Source organism: Mercenaria mercenaria, chromosome 12 (genome assembly GCF_021730395.1).
Source record: "Mercenaria mercenaria strain notata chromosome 12, MADL_Memer_1, whole genome shotgun sequence".
Classification (NCBI taxonomy): domain Eukaryota; kingdom Metazoa; phylum Mollusca; class Bivalvia; order Venerida; family Veneridae; genus Mercenaria; species Mercenaria mercenaria.
In genome coordinates this window covers 42142089-42167258 of record NC_069372.1, presented here as the reverse complement: position 1 = coordinate 42167258, position 25170 = coordinate 42142089, and the positions used below count along the sequence as shown (strand labels likewise).

At 36.4% G+C, this 25170-nt stretch overlaps 1 protein-coding gene across 1 annotated transcript; it reads left to right on the top strand.

The window, feature by feature from the left end:
* Positions 1-15: 15 nt before the first annotated feature.
* LOC123534133 (probable serine racemase) lies at positions 16-24956 on the top strand. Its single transcript, XM_053519851.1, has 9 exons — positions 16-358; positions 3492-3533; positions 4654-4820; positions 8168-8252; positions 12356-12482; positions 13607-13657; positions 15257-15384; positions 15967-16017; positions 16582-24956. The coding sequence occupies exons 1-9, from the start codon at positions 146-148 to the stop codon at positions 16726-16728; spliced, it is 1011 nt and encodes a 336-aa protein (XP_053375826.1). The 5' UTR covers positions 16-145; the 3' UTR covers positions 16729-24956.
* The last annotated feature ends 214 nt before the right edge of the window (positions 24957-25170 follow it).

Sequence of the window (25170 nt, the reverse complement as noted above, 5' to 3'; positions counted from 1 at the left end):
ATATTCGGATAATTTCCTCTGTCCGAGATTATGTGAAAGAAATGTCAACATCACATCAGCAGCTGCCCCATAAATTGTGTTAAATTAATATAGATCTGTAAAACTGATACGTGATTTTATATAATTTGTTGTATTTAAGTTATATATGGGTACTTCAATAGCTGTCAAAATGTCTAAACGCCTGCCAGTGACTTTAAATGACATTCTAAAGGCACAGAGCAGAATAAAAAATCACACCCATACAACACCTGTGTTCACAAACTGCACTTTTGATCAAAAGTATTGTAGGAATTTCTACTTTAAGGGAGAAAACTTGCAGAAGACTGGGTCATTTAAAGCGAGAGGTGCTCTCAATGCGGTATGATATTTAACAGCATTTTAATCTGATAATACAGTGCTTTAGGCACAGCTGGCACCAGAGCACCAAGCTGTGCTTTAAGGTATAGGTCCATGTTTTGGAGAAAAAAGTTCGAACGTCATCAAATCATAGAAAGAAAACATTGTTTTACATGAAAATTTAACAGCGTATAAAACATTTATATTATTCTACAAAACCATTGTCAATTTGTTGATATATGTATTGAATTCCAGAAAGGGACTGCATGAAGGGGCCACACTTCTGGGCAGTTCAGCGGCTTTAAAAACTCACCATTTTTAAAAAGCTGGTCTTCGTTTTGATGCATTTCCAACATCATGCGAGTGTTTAAACTTTACATAACTAGGTAAAACATCGTTTTTGACAATTGTTTACATTTTTTCTTTACAAATGGCATTCTTATTTAAAGGGGGACAACTCATTTAGAATAGTTTAAGTATCCAACTCTGTAGGACAGAACAGTAAAACATGTATTGGACAGATAAATTGTTTGTCATGGTGCTGTTCATTTACTAAAAAAAAATCTGTTGTTTTGTGATATACTGCTAAACCTTAAATTTTGTCAAAATAAATCATAAACTAAGATAACCACAAAAGAAACTCAAAAACGCAGTCTTGTATTATAATTATGACCCATTCATACTTTCCCTATATAGAGAAAGTATGAATGGGGCATATGAATAAATCTGCGTTTTTGAGTTTGTTTTTGGATATATTATTTTGGTTTAAAACAATAAATTATTTTTTATTTTGACATAATTTAAAGCACAGCTTGGTGCTCTGGTGCCAGTGTGCTTTAGGGTAAAGCAGATTTTAGGATATAGGGGATAAGGTTCATAATTTTTGCATTTAGACGTAAATTTTTGTATAAATTTTCATGTCATTCTTTTACTGGCTTATAGACAGACATTCGGACATACATTTTTAATATTTGCTTGACATGTTATTTTTCACATGTCGTCAGCTATTCTTCTTCATCTTCCAATTCTGTACTGAATAAATCGATGTGTATGTAGAAAAACATCAATGAATGAATAGTATTTGATAGAAATTTAAAAAGCTGGATGTTTTTTAAAAGAGTAAACATTATTATTCCGATTCATAGTTAAAAGATCAAGGGAGTGGTGTTTAGGTATGTTTCTGTAAGTAATAATTGAAAAATGACCAAAGATATCATGTAAACATTAACTCAGTGGGTGTGTATACAACATTCTCGCATACCAGAGGTCTACCAAGGTTCCCCGGTTCGTCTCGGGTACCATGTCAAACATCTGATGAATGAGAATGGTATACAATTTTTAGCTCACATGTCACACAGTGACAGTGTGAGCTTTTGTGATCGCGCAGCGTCCGTCGTCCGTCCGTGCGTCCGTGCGTGCGTGCGTCCGTGCGTAAACTTTTGCTTGTGACCACTCTAGAGGTCACATTTTTCATGGGATCTTTATGAAAGTTGGTCAGAATGTTCATCTTGTTTAATTAATGGCATAGTCTGAGAAAAAACATATGAATTTTTGTTAAAAGCTGAATGGTTTGAAAAGAATAGACATTTTCCTTCTGATATGCAAGAAAAAAACTACTAAAAATATTTTCTTTGAATTGGAATGCTATCCTCTATACCCTAACACACTGTACTCTTTATTTCATTCTTTATGTTTTAAGCTCAGGATCGTCCGGCGTCCGGCTGTCCAGCACCCGTCATCTGTCCGTTCCTCCGCACTTTCCTTTAAACAAAATCTCCTCCTTAAACACCAGACCAATTTTGATGAAACTTTACAGGGATGTTCCTTGGATGGTCTTCTTTACAAATTATTCGAAGATTTAAATTCCATACAGAATTCTGGTTGCCATGGCAACCGAAAGGAAAACTTTAATAATATTCTTGTCCAAAACCACAGGTCCTATGGCTTTTGTTTTCGGTATGTTAAGCATCATCTAGTGGTCCTTTATCAAGATTGTTCTAATTTTCCCCCTAGGGTCAAATATGGCCCCACCCTGGGGGTCACATGGTTTATATAGACTTATATAAGGAAAAACTTTGAATATCTTCCAGTCCAAAACCACAGGGCCCAGGGCTTTGATATTTAGTATGTAGCATCATCTAGTGAGCATCGACAAAGATGTTCAAATTATTCCCCTAGGGTCAAATATGGCCCCGCCCTTTGGGTTACATGGTTTATATAGACTTAAATTAAGGGAAAAACTTTGAAAATCTTCTTGTCCAAAACCACAGGGCCTAGGGCTTTGATATTTTGTACGTAGCATTATCTAATGGTTCTCTACCAAGGTTGTTCAAATTATTCCCCTAGAGTCAAATGTGGCTCCACCCTTGGGGTCACATTGTTTATATAGACTTACATAAAGAAAACTTTGAAAATCTTCTTGTACAAAACCACATGGCCTAGAGCTTTGATATTTGGTATGTAGCATCCAGGGTAGTAGTCCTTTTAAATTACCAAGATTGCACAAATTATCCCTTGGGGTTAAAACTAGCTCCACCCCGGAGAAAAAAAAAACACATAAACACACATACTTTTTACCTGCCTGTATTTATTTAGTTGAAACTTCTAACTGTTCAAACAAGCAACTCGGGTGAGCGTTATAGGGCCACCATGGCCCTCTTGTTGTGTAAATAGTATTGTCGGACTTCAAAAATCTCGGGATATAGCAGCTGCTTTAATTTCCCTCATGATTACTCAGATTATGACCTAATTGTAGCCAAAAGCAGATTATAATTATCAAAGTCTTTCCAAGTGACCATACCCCTATTGTTATATGTTTTGCATCAGTTAAAGTCCTGTGGTTAGCATCTGCATGGAAGATATTAAATAAATGTAACTGCTTCAAATTTAAAGGAAAAATGTGGTTAGCATCTGCATGGAAGATTTTAATGTATCTACTTCAACTTTAAAGGAAAAACCAAAAAAGCAACTTCTTGAGGTTAATATCAAATTTTTATTTGAAAACGTACCAAAATTCATCAAATAGTTCTTGCTTTGGACTCATTCAAATAATACACATTTTAAAAGTTAAGTCAAAATATTTAGATGCTTTTTGACCTAGTTTAATGCTTGTTTGATTTTGTTGCAGCAATTTCACTCTAATCTATCTTTTCCAGGTAACAGTACTTCAAGAGGGTGGAAATCCTGTGCCAGGCGTGGTAAATCATTTTCCATAACTTATACTGCTTATCATCTATACCAGTGTGGCTTTGTTACTTAAAAAATTTGGCTTTTTATACGCCCGTCTCTGATAGAGAGGGGCGTATTATGTGAACACCTGTGGTGGGCAGCGGGCAGGTGGTCGGTGTCCAGAAGCATGTCCGCTCTCTAAGTTGAACAGTTTTCATCCGATCTTCACAAAACTTGGTGACAATGTTTGTGGGCATAATATCTCGGCCAAGTTTCATAACCAGCCAAATCGCCCCAGGCACTGTTGGATTATGGCCCTTGAATTACTCGAAAAACTGCGAATTTAGCCTTGTCCGCTCTCTAAGTTGAACAGTTTTCATCCGATCTTCCACAAACTTGCAGATAATGTTTTTGGGCATTATATCTCAGCCAAGTTTGATAACCAGCCAAATCGCAGGCACTCTTGGATTATGGCTCTTGAATTACTAGAAATCTGCGAATTTAGCTTTGTCTGCTTTCTAAGTCTAACAGTTTTCATCCGATCTTCACCAAACTTGCTGACAGTGTTTGTGGGCATAATATTTGGCCAAGTTTGATAACCAGCAAAATCGCCCCAGGCACTCTTGGATTATGGCCCTTGAATTAGGCCAAGTTGGATGACGGGCGTATTTTGTGACAGTCTGCCACTCTTGTTTAATTTTTCTCCTGTCTTTGTCAAATCTTCAAATACTTACAAACTTTACCTAGGAAGGCACAGTTGGCTGAAAGATTCTAGAGCACCCTGAACCTAACCAGAAGGTGGCAAGGTAAAATTTAGTTACCGGCAGTCAACTAGATCATTATTTCCCATACTAAGTTGCAAAAATATGAGCAGGGGTAAGACATTATTAGACAATGACATTATGAGAACCTTCTCTAATGCAATGTTTGATGTAATTTTTATACTTTCTTTCAGGTCAACATTTTTTATCCATTCTCCATCTTAACTATAGATCCCATATGGCAAGCTTATTTAGGCTTCAGATTTTATATCATTTTCTACATTCATTTCAATTTTTTAGCTTATACAAGCCTATGTTGTATCTACTTCTAACTGGCAAACTTTAGATAAATCTAATTTTGTTTCAGTTTGTTGATTTTTTATTATAGGTAACTCACAGCAGTGGTAATCATGGTCAGGCCTTGGCCTGGGCCGCCAAGATGAGAGGACTAAAGTGTGCAGTGATTTGTCCAAACAACTCACCAGCTGTAAAACTTGAAGCTATTCAGGGTTATGGGGCAGAAATTGTGATGTGCGAACCAACACCTACTTCAAGGTAGAATGTACAAAACTGTTATCAGTTTAATATACACATGCTATTTCATTTTTCAATATTGTGCATATGTTTACAACATACTTATATGCATATAAAAATTGCATGTAGGCTTTTCACTGTAATTATATGCACACAATATTTCTTTTTTCTAGACTTTTTACACAACTTATGTATGTATATATTCACACTATTGCTACAGATACTTGACTGTGTAGCTTACCAGTATATGTACACACAAATGTTTGTATCAAAATAGTGCATTTGTTTATACACTCAACCTTTGAACATTTGTCTTTTTAAATTAGATTATTTAACAAGATGCGAGTAGTATGAAATGCATGGACTATCTTTAGTACCATTCTGGTGATGGAGATCAGTTCTCTTTTTATCTATTCTTGGATGTCCAACTTGCTCTATTCCACTTTATTTCACCAAAACTCAAAAATTACAAAAACAACCGTGTCTAAGTTAATAGTTACCTGTTTTAAACTCTATTATTTGAAAACAAGGATAATGTTTGGGGAAAATTTGGGCTTTTGTCTGCCTTTCGTAAGTGTAATTGTGCAGAATGATTTTATTTGAAGGGTGAGAATTCATTTGTGTTCCTTTTATCTTCTTCAGCTCAGTCCATAATTTTTAGCTTATACTTAATCCTTAGCCTGCTAAATTTCTAAAATGGACTGGTCCGTCATTCAATTTGGGCAATACTGTTTATTATTTGAAGGGGTGTTTATTGAAAGCAGCCTAAGGGTTAAAAGATCCTGCATTTGATTTACATCCAGGGGTCAAATTTAGCAACATTTTCTACTAGCTAAAAGTAGCTAGTGCCCTTTTTGTTCACTAGCTAAAATGAAAAGATACCGGCTAATATTAAACAATAATATTTAATTACTTTATCAAGATTTTACTGGCCAAAACCTACTGATTAAACTCTGTAAGTAGACAGTCACAAAAAAAATTCTATTAGCTTAAAATAGCTAGTGCCATTTTTATCCACTTACAAGCTAAAGTCAAATCCTTCCATGTCAACTTGATGCAAGCTGCAATCATGCATTATATCAGAGTTTTGTTGAACAATGAAATATCATTTATAAACATAAATGATAACACTCCTTTCATGCAGAAAAATGTAAACCTGCAGAACAAACTTTATTCAAGCTTTGAAGACATTTGCTTGGTATATTACTGACTAGCTGAAATTAGCTAGTACATTCCAAGCCCACTAGCTGTTCTCAAATTCTACTAGCATTTAGCTTGTATGCTTGTCTAAATTTGAACCCTGTACATCAGTTTTTATCTTTTTAGCTCACCTTTCACATAGTGGCAGAGTAAGCTTTTGTGATTACCTTCGTCCGTTGTCTGTGAGTCTGTCAGTCGTCTGTCCACAATTTCTTGTGAACACGAGAAAGACCACATTTTGCAATCAATTTTAATCAAACTTGCACACAACTTGTATTGCCATAATTCGGTTCCTTTCGAAAACTGGCCAGATCATCTAGAGTTATGGCCCCTTAAAGGGCCAAAATTTGCGATTTTGGCTTTTGCAGTCATATAGAGACTTCATTTATGGTTTGATTTGATACAAACTTGCATAATATCTTTGACAATAATAGATCTTGGATCCCATGATCTCATTCAATTTGGGCAATACTGTTTATTATTCGAAGGGGTGTTTATTGAAAGCAGCCTAAGGGTTAAAAGATCCTGCATTTGATTTACATCAGTTTCTATCTTTTTAGCTCTTCTGTCACATAGTGACAGAGTAAGCTTTTGTGATCATCTTCGTCGGTTGTCCGTGGGTCCGTCAGTCGTCCATCCGTCCGCAATTTCTTGTGAACACAATAGAGACCACATTTTGCAATCAATTTTAATCAAACTTGCACACAACTTTTATTTACATAATATATCAGTTCCTTTCAAAAACTGGCCAGATCCCATCATTGGTTCCAGAGTTATGTCCCCTTAAAGGGCCAAAATTTGCTATTTTGGCTTTTGCAGCCATATAGAGTCTTCATTTATGGTTTGATTTGATACGAACTTGCAAAATATCTTCAACAACAATAAATCTTGGATTCCGTGATGAATCTGTCAGATCCAATCATAGGTTCTGGAGTTACGGCCCCTGAATGACCCCTGAAAGAGCCAAAATTTGTTAATTTTTACCTTGTGAACGCGATTTATATTTGATTTAACCACACTTACTCAGAACTTAAGTCATAATAAGATCTCGGTTCATTTCTAGATTTACTGCCCCTGAAACTGGCAAAATTTTCTATTGTGGCCCTTTCAGTTATATAGAGGTTTAATTATGCTTTGATTTGATATAAACTTGGACAGGCTGATTATCTTGATGATCTCTAGATCTGGATCGAAACTGGGTCATGTCGGGTCAAAAATTAGGTCAAATCAAAGGAAAAGCTTGTTAACAACCTATAGGCCACATTTAAGACCCTATCTTCATGAAACTTGGTCAGAATGTTTATCTTGATGATTTCTAGGCCAAGTTCGAAACTGAGTCATAATTATGGGGTCAAAAATTAGGTCACCCAGTCAGATTAGAGGAAAAGCTTGTTAACACTCTTGACGCCACATTTATGACCCTGTCTTCATGAAACTTGGTCAAAATGTTTATCTTGGTGATTCCTAGGCCAGGTTCAAAACCGGGTCATATGGGGTCAAAAACTAGGTCACCTGGTCAAATCAAAGGAAACGCTTGTTAACACTCTTGTTCATTTGATGTGCATGAAACATGGTCAGAATGTTTTTCTGCATAAAATATCGCACGAGTCTTTACCTGGGTCATGTGGGGTCAAAAACTAGGTCACCATGTCAAATCAAAGAATAAGCTTGTTTACACCCTATCTTCATAAAACTTGGTCAGAATGTTTGTTATCATGAAGTCTTGGATGATTTCAAATCTGGGTCACATGGGATCCAAAACTAGGTCACTAGGTCAAATTAAAGGAAAAGCTTGTATACACTCTAGAGGCCACTTTTTTGCTCCAGTCTTCCTGAAACTTTGTCAGAATGTTTGTTTTCATGAAATTTTGGACAGGATTGAATCTGGGTCATGTGGGGTAAAAAAAACTAGGTCACTAGGCCAAATCAAAGAAAATGCTTGTTTACACTATAGAGGCCACGTTTTTCGGTCCAATCTTAATGAAAATTGGTCAGAATATTTGTCTCAGAAATCACCATTTAAAACATGTTTTCACTGTTATGGTGTGTTACTCAGGTGAGTGACCTAGGGCTGTCTTGGCCCTCTTGTTTCTTTACAGAATCTTTCTGTCTATAGTAACACCATGTGTCTAGCTTCTATCTTCTGCTTATGCACGTGTTGTTTTCAGACAGCAGACATGTGACCAAGTATCCAAGGACAAAGGCTATCATTTCATTCCGCCTTATGATCATAATGATGTCATAGCGGGACAGGTATTATACAGGGGTTGTTGTTGACTTTTGTATTTTTAGCTCACCTGTCACAAAGTGACAAGGTGAGCTTTTGTGATCACGCGGTGTCCGTCGTCCGTCCGTCAGTCCGTGCGTGCGTGCGTGCCTGCGTGCGTGCGTCTGTAAACTTTTGCTTGTGACCACTCTAGAGGTCACATTTTACATGTGATCTTTATAAAAATGGGTCAGAATGTTCACCTTGATGATATCTAGGTCAAGTTCGAAACTGGGTCACGTGCCGTCAGAAACTAGGTCAGTAGATCTAAAAATAGAAAAACCTTGTGACCTCTCTAGAGGCCATATATTTCAAAAGATCTTCATGAAAATTGGTCAGAATGTTTACCTTGATGATATCTAGGTCAAGTTCGAAACTGGGTCACATGCCATCAAAAACTAGGTCAGTAGGTCTAAAAATAGAAAAACCTTGTGACCTCTCTAGAGGCCATATATTTCAAAAGATCTTTATGAAAATTGGTCAGAATGTTCACCTTGATGATATCTAGGTCAAGTTTAAAACTGGGTCACATGTCTTCAAAAAGTAGGTCAGTAGGTCAAATAATAGAAAAACCTTGTGACCTCTCTAAAGGCCATATTTTTCATGGGATCTGTATGAAAGTTGGTCTGAATGTTCATCTTGATGATATCTAGGTCAAGTTCGAAACTGGGTCACGTGCGATCAAAAACTAGGTCAGTAGGTCTAAAAATAGAAAAACCTTGTGACCTCTCTAGAGGCCATATATTTCATGAGATCTTCATGAAAATTGGTCAGAATGTTCACCTTAATGATATCTAGATCAAGTTCAAACGTGGGTCACGTGCCATCAAAAACTAGGTCAGTAGGTCAAGTAATAGAAAAACCTTGTGACCTCTCTCGAGGCCATATTTTTCATAGGATCTGTATGAAAGTTGGTCTGAATGTTCATCTTGATGATATCTAGGTCAAGTTCGAAACTGGGTCACTTACCTTCTAAAACTAGGTCAGTAGGTCAAATAATAGAAAAACCTTGTGACCTCTCTAAAGGCCATATTTTTCATGGGATCTGTATGAAAATTGGTCTGAATGTTCATCTTGATGATATCTAGGTCAAGTTCGAAATAGGGTCATGTGCGGTCAAAAACTAGGTCAGTAGGTCAAATAATAGAAAAACCTTGTGACCTCTCTAGAGGCCATATTTTTCATGGGATCTGTATGAAAGTTGGTCTGAATGTTCATCTTGATGATATCTAGGTCAAGTTCGAAAGTAAGTTATGTGCCCTCAAAAACTAGGTCAGTAGGTCAAATAATAGAAAAACCTTGTGATCTCTCTAAAGGCCATATTTTTCATGGGATCTATATGAAAATTGGTCTGAATGTTCATCTTGATGATATCTAGGTTAAGTTCGAAACAGGGTCACGTGCGGTCAAAAACTAGGTCAGTAGGTCTAAAAATAGAAAAACCTAGTGACCTCTCTAGAGGCCATACTTGTGTATGGATCTCCATAAAAATTGGTCAGAATGTTCATCTTGATGATATCTAGGTCAAGTTTGAACCTGGGTCACGTGCCATAAAAAACTAGGTCAATAGGTCAGATAATAGAAAAATTTTGTGACCTCTCTAAGAGACCATATTTTTCAATTGATCTTCATGAAAATTGGTCAGAATTTTTATCTTGATAATATCTAGGTCAAGTTCAGAACTGGGTCACATGAGCTCAAAAACTAGGTCACTATGTCAAATAATAGAAAAAAACGACGTCATACTCAAAACTTGGTCATGTGGGAAGAGGTGAGCGATTCAGGACCATCATGGTCCTCTTGTTTATGCACTTAGTACCAATAGTTTCATGAGAACTATGACTTTTATAATTTACTTAAAGCTTTCATTTTAAGGTAATGGACTGACGAAATGACGAAATGACAGTCTGTAGTTTTCCTTTCCATACTTTATTCATCTTATACAATTTTGGCATTTGGATAGTGGTTGCTTATGTAAGCTTACTTGATGATAATAGCATACAAGAATACATTATTGCATTGAAATTGCTGATTGTCCTTACTGACCTACGTGTTAATCATTTTGATATTAAAATTGGTGAAAGAAATGGAAAATTAAAAGACAATATTTTCTATACCTAGTCAGAAAAGCAGTGATCTGTTAAAACATACAACCAGTGGACAGAGACTGAACAAACCATTCATCATCCAGTGCTAAACTGTTGCCTCTGTAGTTTTGAGCTCAAGTATTCAAAAAATTGTCGCAGCTATTCTACTCACCCTGGGGTCCAGGTCGATGTCCGCGTCACATCTTGGTTAAAGTTTTACATGCAAGTATGTGTAGCTATCATTTAAAGGCAAACAGGCTTAAACAACCAACTTAAATAACTCTTGGTTGAAATTAATTTCAATTATTGGCCTTATTTTTCGTAGAAAATTTGGTTGAAGTGTACGTTACATGCTGGTTGTAATCAATGCCATAATAAAGTTGTAATTTTTAGCTTGACTATTCGCAGAATAAGTAGACCTATCCTACTCACCACGGCGTCGGCGTCGGCGTCACACCTTGGTTAAGTTTTTCGTACCAGTCCACATTTTGACAAAGTCTTTTGAGATAAAGCTTTGAAACTTTCAACACTTGTTTACCATCATCATGGCCAGTTATAGGCAAGAGCAGATAACTCCATCAAGGATTTTGACTGAATTATGGCCCCTTTTGACTTAGAAATCATGGTTAAGTTTTTCGTACCAGTTCATATTTTGACAAAGTCTTTTAAGATAAAGCTTTGAAACTTTCAACACTTTTTTACCATCACCATGGCCAGTTATAGGCAAGAGTACATAACTCCATCAGGGATTTTGGCTGAATTATGGCCCCTTTCGACTTAGAAATCATGGTTAAGTTTTTCGTACCAGTTCATATTTTGACAAAGTCTTTTAAGATAAAGCTTTGAAACTTTCAACACTTTTTTACCATCACCATGGCCAGTTATAGGCAAGAGTACATAACTCCATCAGGGATTTTGGCTGAATTATGGCCCCTTTCGACTTAGAAATCTTGGTTAAGTTTTTCGTACCAGTTCATATTTAGACAAAGTCTTTTGAGATAAAGCTTTGAAACTTTTAACACTTGTTTACCATCACCATGTCCAGTTATAGGCAAGAGCACATAACTCCATCAAGGATTTTGGCTGAATTATGGCCCTTTTGACTTAGAAATCTGGGTTAATATTTCGTACCAGTTCATATTTTGACAAAGTCTTTGAGATAAAGCTTTGTAACTTTCAACACCTGTTTACCATCACCATGTCCAGTTATAGGCAAGAGTACAGAACTCCATCAAGGATTTTGGCTAAATTATGGCCCCTTTTGACTTAGAAATTAAGGTTAAGTTTTTCGTACCAGTTCATATTTTTTGTAAAGTGTTTGACATATGGCTTTGAAACTTTTATCACTTGTTTAGTATAATAGTCTCTATCTGTAGGAAAGAGAACATAACTCTGTCATCTATTTTGGCTGAATTATGGCCCTTTTTGGACTTTGAAATTGGTTCTGTTTTCATACAAGTCCATGTTTTGTCAAAACTATTTGACATATGGCTTTTAAACTTTAAACACTTGTTTATCATTATGATTTCCATCTGTAGGCAAGAGTACATAACTATTTTGACTGAATTATGGCCCTTTTTGGACTTTGAAATTGGCTCATATATTGCCATTTAGTGCAAGACTTATCGAAATCAAAGTAATACAGGAACATTGTTTGTCTAATCTATTTATTTCTTTTGTCTGAATATCCGTGGAAATATTTTGACCCCATTCTTCAATCAATTCTTCGAATAGTCGAGCGTGCTGTCATCAGACAGCTCTTGTTAATAGATTGTTATAAAATATCTCAGTTTATTGTAAAGCTGTGGTCTTTGTTTGACTGAGAAGATGTTGAATAGGTGAACATGCTGTGTTATAGACAGCTCTTGTTTTATCTTTAAAATTTAAAATCCATTGATTCACATTCACGAAACAGCCATTTTGAATGAAACCAATTTATTTTATACCCTTGAATTATATTATTCCACAATATGTAGAAAACTGACATTCTTTTCATATTTCAGGGCACAATAGCATTAGAGTTCCTGGAGCAGGTACCAGAACTGGACGCAATCCTTGTACCAACCAGTGGCGGTGGGATGGTGGCAGGAATAGCTATAGCAGCTAAATCTATAAAACCTGATATAAAAGGTTTGTCTTAATTCCCTCTCTACAGCAGTCCTCTGAACAACAATGTACTCTCTACAGCGGTCCTCTGAACAGCAGTTCCCTCTCTGCAGCGGCCCTCTGAACAACAATTACCTCTCTACAGCGGCCCTCTGAACAACAATTCCCTCCTTGCAACAACACTTGCGACTGACTCCAAAATATGCTTATTGTTCTTTATTTTACCCCTCTACAACAACTCCCTCAGAACAACAAACAAATTTTCCGTCTCCCAAAGGGTGTTGTTTACTGGCTAGCATCCTACAACCGGACACTTTTGTAATATTTTTCACAGAAATACTGTGCATGCGCATCATGCCACTTCCGATTTTCCCCACCTTGTAAACATGCTTCGTGAGTGCAGACAAAATGAAATGTAGCATTTATCGTAAAATACTTAAATTTAACCATTGTAATTTTGCTGTGTTGTTGAAAATGAAGCTTCCATTTGATCGTAAACAGATGAGCAAGGTTAAAGACCAAAATTAAGATTTACAGGACTGTTTGGTGGTCGTCCAATTTTGGCGGTTGCTAGCCAGTAGAGAGGGAGCACTGCCACTAAAGAAACTGGATATTTTTAACAATCAGCTAGCAAGGCATGACATTTCTGTATGAATGTAGTTTTGCATGCATGATCAGTTTATATGCTTAGTAAACTTAAATACATTTGCATCTTAAGTAAATTAAGTTAAAGATAGAATATTTTAATGGATTTTAGATAATAAGCATTGGACATCTTTAACTCTCAGTTAAAAAACAAAACAAATTGACTTGTAGTGGAGGTTTTTTATACAATTTAAAATCAATTAAATGAATCCAATTTATTGGTTTTTAAGTGAAAAGAAATCATTATATCATTGCATCAAATGATTATTTAAGTATTCACTGGGTATTGCTTTAACCATATTATAATTAATTAATCGCTGGGTATTGCATTAAACATAATGACAAGAAAAAACACAATCGTGAAGTTTTTTTAACCACTTTAATATATTGTTTTTTGTATATCAAAATATGGCTGCTCTGTATATTATTTCTTAAATGAAGGTATACTTTTTGGCATGAATTTATGTATTGAAACACTCTTGCAATATTACATTTGTTTTCAGTATTCATTGTAGAGCCTCAGGGAAAAGATGTTGAGAGATGTTTAACTGCAGGTGAGCTATTCTAATTGCATTCAGTTCTTCTAGTGGTACTATATTTTTGTAGGTAGTAAATTTCTTCCTTTCAAAGGTGCATTTGTCTTTGTGAAAAACAATGAAAGCTGTAAAAAATAAGTACTCTATGTGGTGGTAACATTTGGTACAGCTGGAAGGCAGTTTAAAGGTTTAATTTCAGCAGCTATGAAACTTTATTGTACCCCCCGACAACAAAGTTGTAAGGGGGGGTATACTGGTTTCAGGTTGTCTGTCTGTCTGTCTGCCCGTCTGTCCGTAGACGCAATCTTGTGCGCACCATCTCTCCTCATCCCCTTGACACAATTTAATGAAACTTCACACAAGTGATCAGTACCAACAGTAGTTGTGCATGGGGCATGTTAGGTTCTTTTAGAAAAAAAATTTGCAGAGTTATGGGACTTTGTTTTTTTGTTACTATACTATATACATAGACACAATCTTGTGCGCACCATCTCTCCTCATCCCCTTCACACAATTTAATGAAACTTCACACAAGTGATCAGTAACAACAGTAGTTGTGCATGGGGCATGTTAGGTTCTTTCAGCGACAAAAATTGCACAGTTATGGGACTTTGTCTCTTGTTAACATACTATGTACATACAGTCTGCATATGCAATCTTGTGCGTGCCTAATCTACCTAACCCTTGCACACAGTTTAATGAAACTTCACACAAGTGATCAGTACCAACCCTAGTTGTGCATGGTGCATGTTACATTCTTTTAGATAAATATTCTGCATAGTTATGGGACTTTGTTTTTTGTTACTATACTGTATACATACAGTCCACATAATTATGCAATCCTGTGTGCGTCAAGTTGCAATGTACTGTGTCAGTGCATGGGGGGGGGTACATTCATCACCTTTAGTGATAGCTCTAGTTTAGCTCTACTCTATCATTCTTGGAAGCATTTCAGTTATGTAATAGTGGTCAGTTAACCTATGACTTAACCTACAGAGATTACTGGACATTCTGTTTAGACTGTACATACAAGTCCATGTTAGTAAGACATTTGATTAAAAGTATTCAGGTACACAAATCTGAACCATTCAGTCCATATGGTAAGATATTCTAATAGGTTAACTGTTTGTCTACCTTAAAGTTAGTAGTCTCCAGAAAAAAAGCCAAAAGTTGAGTATTAAATGAAGCCTTGAATTAGTATTCTGCAGCTTGGGTTAAGGTAGTTCAGCACATCTGATGTATTGGAAGACATTTTATTGGACCTGGCATACAGAAAGGAAAGTTCTCCAACTTATAATTGTCATCCCATGTGTACAAAATTGTATACATACAGCTATATGACTTTCTTACTAAAGATAAAAACGTTAACAAATAATCTAAAGTCATAATTTTCTCATAGACTTATGTAATGAAAACTTGCATGAAGTTAAAAAATCAGTCTAGCAAACAATCAAGCATATGAGGCATTCTTTGTTCATTGTTGGATTTTCATGTTATATTCAGAAATTTTAAAAATTGAGGGTTTGATAAAGTTTGACATTGTATAAAAAAATTGATTTAGGCATTAATACCTGAAAGTATCTTTAGGTACAGTTAATAATCATTTTTTGTTTCCAGGTGAAAGGTTATGGCCAAACCCACCTAGATTTCTCAACACGATAGCAGACGGCATCAGACTCCAGCAACTTGGTCATGTGACTTGGCCGATTATTCTTGAGCTGGTTGAAAAACAAGTCTTCTCTCAGGTTAGCTTCCAATAACATGAAATATTCTTGTCATTCCTCATGTAGCTGAGTGGTTAAGGTCACTGATTACAAATCACTTGCCCCTCACCTGTATGGGTTTGAGCCTCACTTGGGGTTTTAATTCATCATGTGAGGAAGCCATCCAGCTGGCTTGCAGAAGGTCAGTTCTACCAAGGTACTCCAGTCAAGGTTTTCAGTCACAACGAAATCATTAACAAAGTACTCGTATGCCTGTCAGCTTGTATCATTTCAAAATAACACATAGACATGATAGAAAAATCTATGGGGGCATTTGTCCGCCTTGGTCAAACTGATCCTTGTCAGATATTATTGTGTTGTCCTCCATTTTGTCTCATTTATTTTCAGATTACCTTCTCTTATTTGTAAGAGGCTTATTGATTATTAAAGAGAGGAATTGAAGTTTTGTATTTAATAATTGGATATGGAATGCATTGATGTGTTCAAAGTGTGCGGAACCGAATTCAAGGTCTACACTAAGAAATGTACAACGTCTGTCTTTTATTGTTGATGATTATTTTTAAACACAAAAAAATGGAGATCCAGAATTTCTTTTCATTTCAGACCAATGAGGAAATAATGCAAGGAATGAAGTTCTGTTTTGAAAGGATGAAGGTAAGAAATGATTTTCACATTAAAAGTGTATTCAGTATATAAGATATTGATTGTTTCTATTTATAAGGATTTTTTTAATTAAAAGAAGTATCAGTTTGGCTGTAAAAATGGTTCAAAACACTATAACAATAGTGCACAGCACAGTCACAATGGTGCACAGCACAGTAATAATGGTGTACAGGGCAGTGACAAAGGTGCACTGAGCAGCAGAAATGGTGCACAGTGCAGTGTCAATGGGGCAGAGCACATTAACAGTTGTGCTCAGTGCTATAACAATGGTGTGCAGCACAGTAACAATGGTGCGCAACGCAGTAACAAACGCAGTTAACACAAATAAGTTCACCAGCATGCTTTTATGACTCCATCTAGTGAAAGTGGCAATTGAAACATGTTTTAAGCAGTAAGTGATAGAAGCTTTTTCGAGAGACGATATAGTAGCAGCCATGTCTGACAGGATGAGAAATATTGACCACAGTATACAGAATGTGGGCTTGATCCTGTGTGATGGTTACACTGATATTGGCCATCTGCCATGGTATAACTGTACACATTTATCTTTTACAGTTAGTGATAGAAGCTGCCTCTGGAGCTGGTATAGCAGCAGCCATGTCTGACAGGATGAGAAATATGGATGACAGTATTCAGAATGTGGGCGTGATCCTGTGTGGGGGTAACACTGATATTGACCATCTGCCATGGTATAGTTCCTAGCCAAAAATGCTGACCCCAGAAGACTTCTGGACATTTACAGATTTATTTAGATATTACTCTTTCAAACACTTTATTGTTGACGACAGCTGATTTTAAGAACTCCTGCAATCTGTTATTGAATGTAAAGGTCTTTATAACAGTGCAATGTTCACATCATTCTTGTTGTGTTACATTAATTAGATACTACATTGTATTCAGATGAAAGTTTAATGTTGTTTTAAGGTTAGCTCCCTCTGGCTTCATGCCATGTATATGCAAAAAAAATGAGTATTAAAAGAAGTTTTGAAACTTCAGTATATAGCCAAAAATATTCATGAAATCCTTTTTACTGATATAAAGAAATGTACACTATGTAATGTTAATCAAAATGTATTTTATTTACCATATGTTTAACCAGTATTATGACCAGAACTGTATGATTGAAGTGCTAGGTTTTAAGATAGTTTAGCACATTAGGATTGAAATATATTCTACAATGATGTTTTTGGCCTAGTCCTGAATTTTCAAAGCAGCATGGTGTAATGGATTGTGTGCTTGATTTTGATTTGCTAAACTGACTTTAAAAAATTGCACTTGAAGCAAAATTTCATCTTACGAGAAAATAACAGTTTTTGGTGACATCTTACATGTAAGAAGTCATTAGGTGAAACTTTACACGGTTGTAAATTTAAATATTTTCTATTGAATTATAAAATGAAATGCATCGATCCTTGTGCTAATTTTTATGCCCCCGAAGGGAGGCATATAGTTTTTGAACCGTCTGTCTGTCTGTCGGTCTGTCAGTCTGTCGGTCTGTCCGCAATTTTCGTGTCCGGTCCATATCTTTGTTATCGATGGATGGATTTTCAAATAACTTGGCATGAATGTGTACCACAGTAAGACGACGTGCAGTGCGCAAGACCCAGGTCCGTAGCTCAAAGGTCAAGGTCACACTTAGACGTTAAAGGATAGTGCATTGATGGGCGTGTCCGGTCCATATCTTTGTCATCGATGGATGGATTTTCAAATAACTTGGCATGAATGTGTACCACAGTAAGACGACGTGCAGTGCGCAAGACCCAGGTCCGTAGCTCAAAGGTCAAGGTCACACTTAGACGTTAAAGGATAGTGCATTGATGGGCGTGTCCGGTCCATATCTTTGTCATCGATGGATGGATTTTCAAATAACTTGGCATGAATGTGTACCACAGTAAGATGACGTGTCATGATCCAGGTCCGTAGCTCAAAGGTCAAGGTCACACTTAGACGTTAAAGATCATTTTTCATGATAGTGCATTGATGGGCATGTCCGGTCCATATCTTTGTCATTCATGCATGGATTTTAAAATAACTATGCATGAATGTGTGACACAGTAAGACGATGTGTCGCGCGCAAGACCCAGCTCCGTAGGTCAAAGGTCCTAAACTCTAACATCGGCCATAACTATTCATTCAAAGTGCCATCGGGGGCATGTGTCATCCTACGGAGACAGCTCTTGTTTCTAGATATTTTTGCTTCATCACAAAGATAATAAAATTGCATGCAGGTGTTAAGAACTAATTTCATGTGCCAAAATTTTTGTTCATGTATAGAATGTTTAGAAAGATAGAAATGTTTTAATGGTTTAATGATTTTACACAAGGTTTGCCATTTCTATGTAGTTTAATTTACATTTCTATAATGCCTGATCCAGGCTTACCATCACTTCTGGTGTGCAGAACTATCTGGAGAGGTGCAAGATATATTATTCTATGAATTGTACTTATTATTCCAAGAATTATACATATTGTCATGAATTATACATAATGGATTATACAATTTTTTCTTAAAACTAGACATATTATTCCAGTAATTGTTAACATTTGAAATTTATCCCTTTACTAAATTTGAAATGGTGCTATTTATTTGCCATATATTATGTACGTTATGTAAATATAGAGGGTTGAATGTGAAAGAAGTGCATATAGATAATGCTGCACTCAGACTTCTTTCGCATGCATCCCTCGATATAGTAATAAAATATAATATAAACACTTGCTCAAAATGAGATTTTTCCATAATTAATAGGGCATTTTGTTGACGTTAGGATTTGTGTGTGTAAAAATTGATACATGTAGGTGAACACCTCTTCTAGACAATTAATGTATTCGTAATAAAGGCGACAAATGCAATTTTTAGCATTTTTGCTACTTTTTCAACCAGTCACGTGTCAGACATTGTAAACATTTTCAAGTATTTATTCCTATATAGTGACATGAAAGTATCGATCATTTCACCAAAACTGAGCATTTTTCAGAATATGACCTACTTACTGCATAGAAAAAGTAGAAAAAAACATTCCGTCAGATAGAGGCTAACAGATGAAATTTTCAGTATTTAGAAACCAAGGTTAGTAACTGTTCTAAACTTCCTGTTTGGTTTCTTCATGCTGAAAATTTCACTTCATAAGCCTTTGTCCTGTATTAGTTTGAATATCTGGATAGAATAGTAAAATTATGCACAGTACACTGTGAGATCATTAATTCATGTGGGGGACTAATTTTTTTTTTGATTATTGTTTGGTCACTCCTAAAATTAAGTCTTAATGAATAAGAAAATCTTTCATTCATTTCATATATTTAAATCCACATATTCATGGCCATTTGAAACACCAAAACAGGCATTTTTGCTGAAACCACAAAATTTTACTCACAAAATTAAAATATTGATTTCACTATATTGATTTTTATGCCCCCGAAGGGAGGCATATAGTTATTGAACCGTCTGTTGGTCTGTCCGCAATTTTCGTGTCCGGTCCATATCTTTGTCATCCATGGATGGATTTTCAAATAACTTGGCATGAATGTGTACCACAGTAAGACGACGTGTCGCGCGCAAGACCCAGGTCCGTAGCTCAAAGGTCAAGGTCACACTTAGACGTTAAAGGTCATTTTTCAGGATTGATTTTCAAGTAACTATGCATAAATGTGTGGCACAGTAAGACGACGTGTTGCGCGCAAGACCCAGGTCTGTAGCTCAAAGGTCAAGGTCACATTTAGACGTTAAAGGTCATATTTCATGATAGTGCATTGATGGGCGTGTCCGGTCCATATCTTTGTCATTCATACATGGATTTTAAAATTATTGGGCATGAATGTGTACCACAGTAAGACGACGTGTCGCGCGCAAGACCCAGGTCCGTAGCTCAAAAGTCAAGGTCACACTTAGACGTTAAAGGTCATATTTCATGATAGTGCAATGATGGGCATGTCCGGTCCATATCTTTGTCATTCATGCATGGATTTTAAAATAACTACGCATGAATGTGTGGCACAGTAAGACGGTGTGTCACGAGGAAGACCCAGGTCTATAGGTCAAAGGTCCTAAACTCTTACATCGGCCATAACTATTCATTCAAAGTGCCATCGGGGGCATGTGTCATCCTATGGAGACAGCTCTTGTTTGAAATACATTGGAATACAGTATGTGGTTTGATCAAATCGGACCAAAATTGTAACATGGAGGTGGCTGATACCTCTACAATGATAACAAAAACTGGGCATTATTCCTGTCAGTTACTGCTGTGTTCAAACTAAAATTCTACTTTTTAGTTCATTTCACATTATACTCCTAACAATTGGTTGTAATAGGCAACAGTTTTAAAAGTATTACTTTTGTAAAATTAGCAGTATTCAAGATTATTTATTTTATTTTATGCTAATGTACTTTGGGTTGATTGTGAAACAAGTTCTTCCACTTATATGAATCACAAGACACCTCATTCCTGATGGTATCTGTAACCTTCAGAGTATGAGGGAAGAGACCAGTTTCCTTTTAAATGCCTAGTACAAGGGCTCTTCAAAAATAACGTAGACTTTTCTCTAGCTTTTATATACTTTAATGAAGGGAAACAAGAAATATACCGTCATGATTTGCAGTCTTTCTACTAACTGCACTGCAAATTTGACGTGATTATGATCATGCATTCAGGAATTACGCATCCTCGAAAACAGTCACTTACACGGACCCGGCGCACGGCAATCATATTTTAACGGCGTCGTGCCTTCATTGTTATGCTTTCATTAAGTTTGCATTAATTTAAGAAATAATATATCTCATCAGTGATTTGTCACTGAATAAATCACTGTTTGGAGTTCAGATGCGAAGGAATTATATCGCGAGGGCGCAGCCCGAGTGATATAATACTACGCATCTAACGACAAACAGTGATTTATTCAAGAGCAAATCACTAAATGAGATATATTATTTCGATTCTAACAGGTTACCAAGGACTTTAAAGTACATCCTTGTTGGCATTCATTTAATACTTGCCCATTTTCAATCGGTTTCTTTTCCAGCGTGCCGCTACGCCGTTTCACGCTATGACGTAATAATTGTGACGTCAGAACAGTGAATTGTTGTTTAATAATTCACTGTTTCCAGCCTTCTTTGTTAATAGGAAAATGAATCGGATCGTGTTAGAATCATATTTATAAATTTATTTTATAAATTTTCATGAGCAATACTTAAGTCAAAACAGGTTGTTTGGTTAGAATACTAAATATGTATGAACACTTACGACACGCATCTCAGACAGGGTACTAAACGCGAGTACTTGGCCTTTATCTACGGCGTCATACATTGGCGTTACGTCCATTTGCAGTTTTTCCGTTTTCCCCTCGATCTCAGCTGTTTTTAAGCAATTCTGGACCATTGAGAATCGTTTATACCACTTTAAGGTAAAGACACAGATGACTGATCATGTTGTTGCGTCTGCTTCGTTGAATTATGATTTGAAGTTGCTGTTCGCCATAACTAAGCAACTGTCTTACCATCCATGTGAGCCGATGACGACATTACATGCATTATAAACAGTAATACTCACTTAGTACAAACGTTGTTTTCTTCCGTTTCCCGCGTCGGAAGGACGCCATACTCTAAGTACATGTCGCACTGAATTGTTGCTGCACTGTGGCGTATTTTTGGGCAAAAAGTGTACTTTTAGCTGCAAACATTAGCGATCGAATTCAAATCGCGACAGATCAAAAAGCGACTGTGCCGGTTATGCGTAGCTATGGTAATAAAAACATTCAACGCACTTCGCCAATCAGCAAAAATGTTACAAAAAATATATGACCAAATTACAGCGAGATTCCAAATTACAATGATATATTTCACATTATTATTTACACAATAAGCAACATTTGACAGCAAAAGTCTACGTTATTTTTGAACAGCCCTCATAGAACCTAGCAAGGAAACTGGCACTATTTTTAGCTCACCAGAGCACAAAGTACACAAGTGGAGCTATTGTGACTGGCCATTGTCCATTCATCATGCCTCAACATTTGCCTTGTTAACACTCTGGAGCCCACAGTTATGACCTAATCTTTATGAAGCTTGGTCAGAATATGTCTTGATGATCTCTAGGTCAAGTTCGAAACTGGGTTATGTGGGGTCAAAAACTAAGTCAGTAGGTTAGATCAAAGGAAAATATTGTTAACACTCTTGAGGTCACATTTATGACTATCTTCATGAAACTTTGTCAGAATGTTTATCTTTATGACCTCTAAGCCAAGTTTGAAATCTTGGTCATTTGGGGTCAAAAACTAGGTCACCTGGTCAAATCAAAGGAAAAGCTTGTTAACACCCTAGAGGCCACATTTATTATCCTATCTTCATGAAACTTGGCCAGAATATTTATCTTGATGATCTTTAGGCTACTTTCGAATCTGGGTCATGTGGAGTTAAAAACTAAGACACTAGGCAAATTCAAAGAAGACCGCATTTTTAGTTAAAAACTCATGAGAATTAGTCAGAATGTTTATCTTGATGAACTCTAGGTCCAGATTGAATCTGGGTTATGTGGGGTCAAAAACAAGGTCATCCTGTCAAATTAAAGGAAAAACCTTTTAACACTCTAGAGGCCACATTTATGACCCTATCTTCATGAAACTTGGTCAGAATGTTTATCTTGATGACCTCTAGGCCAAGTTTGAATCTGGGTCATGTGGGTTCAAAACCTAGGTCAGATTAAAGGAAAATCTTGTTAGCACTCTAGAGACCACATTTCAGGTTTGAAACTCATGAGAATCGATCAGAATGTTTTTCTTGACTGTAGGTCATCTCTGGTGAAAATCTAGGACACCCGGTCAAATCAAAGAAAACCAGTGTGTGTGCAATAGTGGCTGCATTTTTCAATGGATATTCATGAAATTTTGTCAGAATGATCTTGGTGAAATCTAGGTCGGGTACGAATATGTGTTATCTGGGGTCAAAAACTAGGTCACCTGTTCAAATCAAAGACAAACCTTGTGTATGCAATAGTGGCTGCATTTTTCATTTGATGTGCATGTAACTTGGTCAGAATGTATGCCTCCATGAAGTCTCGGATGAAGTTTTAACTGGGTCACGTTAAGTAAAAACCTAGGTCACCAGGTCAAATCAGAGAAAAAGCTTGTTTTCACTCTAGGGGCCACATTTTTATACGCCCGTGGCAGGCGGATGGGCGGGCGGGCGGCGTCCACAGACTTTTTCCGGAGCATATCTTCTTCATGCATGGAGGAATTTTGATGAAATTTGGCACAATTGTTCACCATTATGAGATGGAGTGTCATGCGCAAGAACCAGGTCCTTAGGTCTAAGGTCAAGGTCACACTTAGAGGTCAAATGTCAGATTCAAGAATGACTTTGTCCGGAGCATATCTTCTTCATGCATGGAAGGATTTTGATGTAGCTTGGCACAGTTGTTCACCATCATGAGGCGGAGTGTCATGCGTAAGAACTAGGTCCCTACCTCTAAGGTCAAGGTCACATTTAGAGGTCAAAGGATACAAGAATGAAAACTTTGTCCAGAGCATTTCTTCTTCATGCATGGAGGGTTTTTTTTATAACTTGTTCACCAACACGAGACGGAGTGTCATGCACAAGAACCAGGTCCTTATTTCTAAGGTCAAGGTCACACTTAGAGGTCAAAAGATACAAGAATGAAAACTTTGTCCAGAGCATTTCTTCTTCATGCATAGAGGGATTTTGATGTAACTTGGCACAAATGTTCACCACCACAAGACGGAGTGTCATGTGCAAGAACCAGGATCCTAGGTCTAAGGTCAAGGTCACACTTAGAGGCCAAATGTCAGATACAAGAATGAGTTTGTCCGGAGCATTTCTTCTTCATGCATAGAGGGAGTTTAATGTAATTTGGCACAATTGTACACCATCATGAGATAGAGTGTCATGCGCAGGTCCCTTCTTTAGAATTACTTCCCTTTGTTGTTACTATAAATAGCTTATATTGTAACTTTTTCATTACTAGTTGTAGGGAAAAATCGAGATCACTTTTCTGTAGTACAACATGCATGTTGCATCAAATTCTGAGGTGTATTTTGACCTATCTCTACCTGGTAAGATTTTTGTGTGGACTTACAATTTTTGGGTTTTTTTTTTTCTTTTTTAAAGATTAACTTCCCTTAGTTGTTACTGTAAAAAACTTACATTGTAACCACTTTTCTGTGGTACAACATAGATGTTACTTTTAAAATTTAGGTGTATTTTAAGGTATCTCTACCTGGTAAGGAGTTTTTTTGTGGATTAAGAAAAACAAAAGAATTACAATAATTACTAAAAACATTGTAAACAACCCCAAAATTAAAATTCCATTTGCAAATACAGGTGCTAGTGTAAAGAAATTTGCTATGATGGGCGTATATTGTGACATTCTGGCACTCTTGCTTATTCTTCATAACACTTGGTCACAATGTTTGGTATCATGAAGCCTTTTATTGTTTGGAATCTCAGTCATGTAAAAAACTAGGTCACCTGACCAAATCGAAGAAAAAAAAAACATTCTGGAGGCCACATTTTTGCTCCAATCTTGATCAGAATGTTTCTCCTTAAAAAAACTCAGATGAGTTTGAAACTGGGTCATGTGGTTTCAAAAACTGGGTTTCTGTATCTAACATGTTTACACTGTTATGGTGTGTTGCGCTGGTGAGTGACCTAGGGCCATCTTGGCCATCTGGTTCATATGTTATGTTACCTGGTCAGGTATCAAATACACAGCATTTTAGATTGTTGTTGTTTGTTCATAAACAGTTCATTTTTACAGAATCTGTTTTCATTTTTTAGTTTCCAAATATTGCAATAAAGGTAATACAATGTAAATACTTGAGAAATCCAAAACAATACAATGTCAATTTGCTCATGTTTATTTAATCTTGTATATATATTGTTACTTTATCATATGGAATACTAAAAAATAAATAATAAACGGAAATTATTATTGTTTGTTCAATTTTTTTCCGTAGTTTGCCATATTTCATGTTGACAGTGTTAGTGTAGGAGATATATAAATAGTCAGTTTCTGTTCAGAAAATACAGTCAACAGCCAATGCAGCAACACAGTTTAGATTTACCCGATGGTGCTTATTTTGATGTCTTTTCATATTTATATTTCATAATATTGCCATTTTTGTGATACGGCA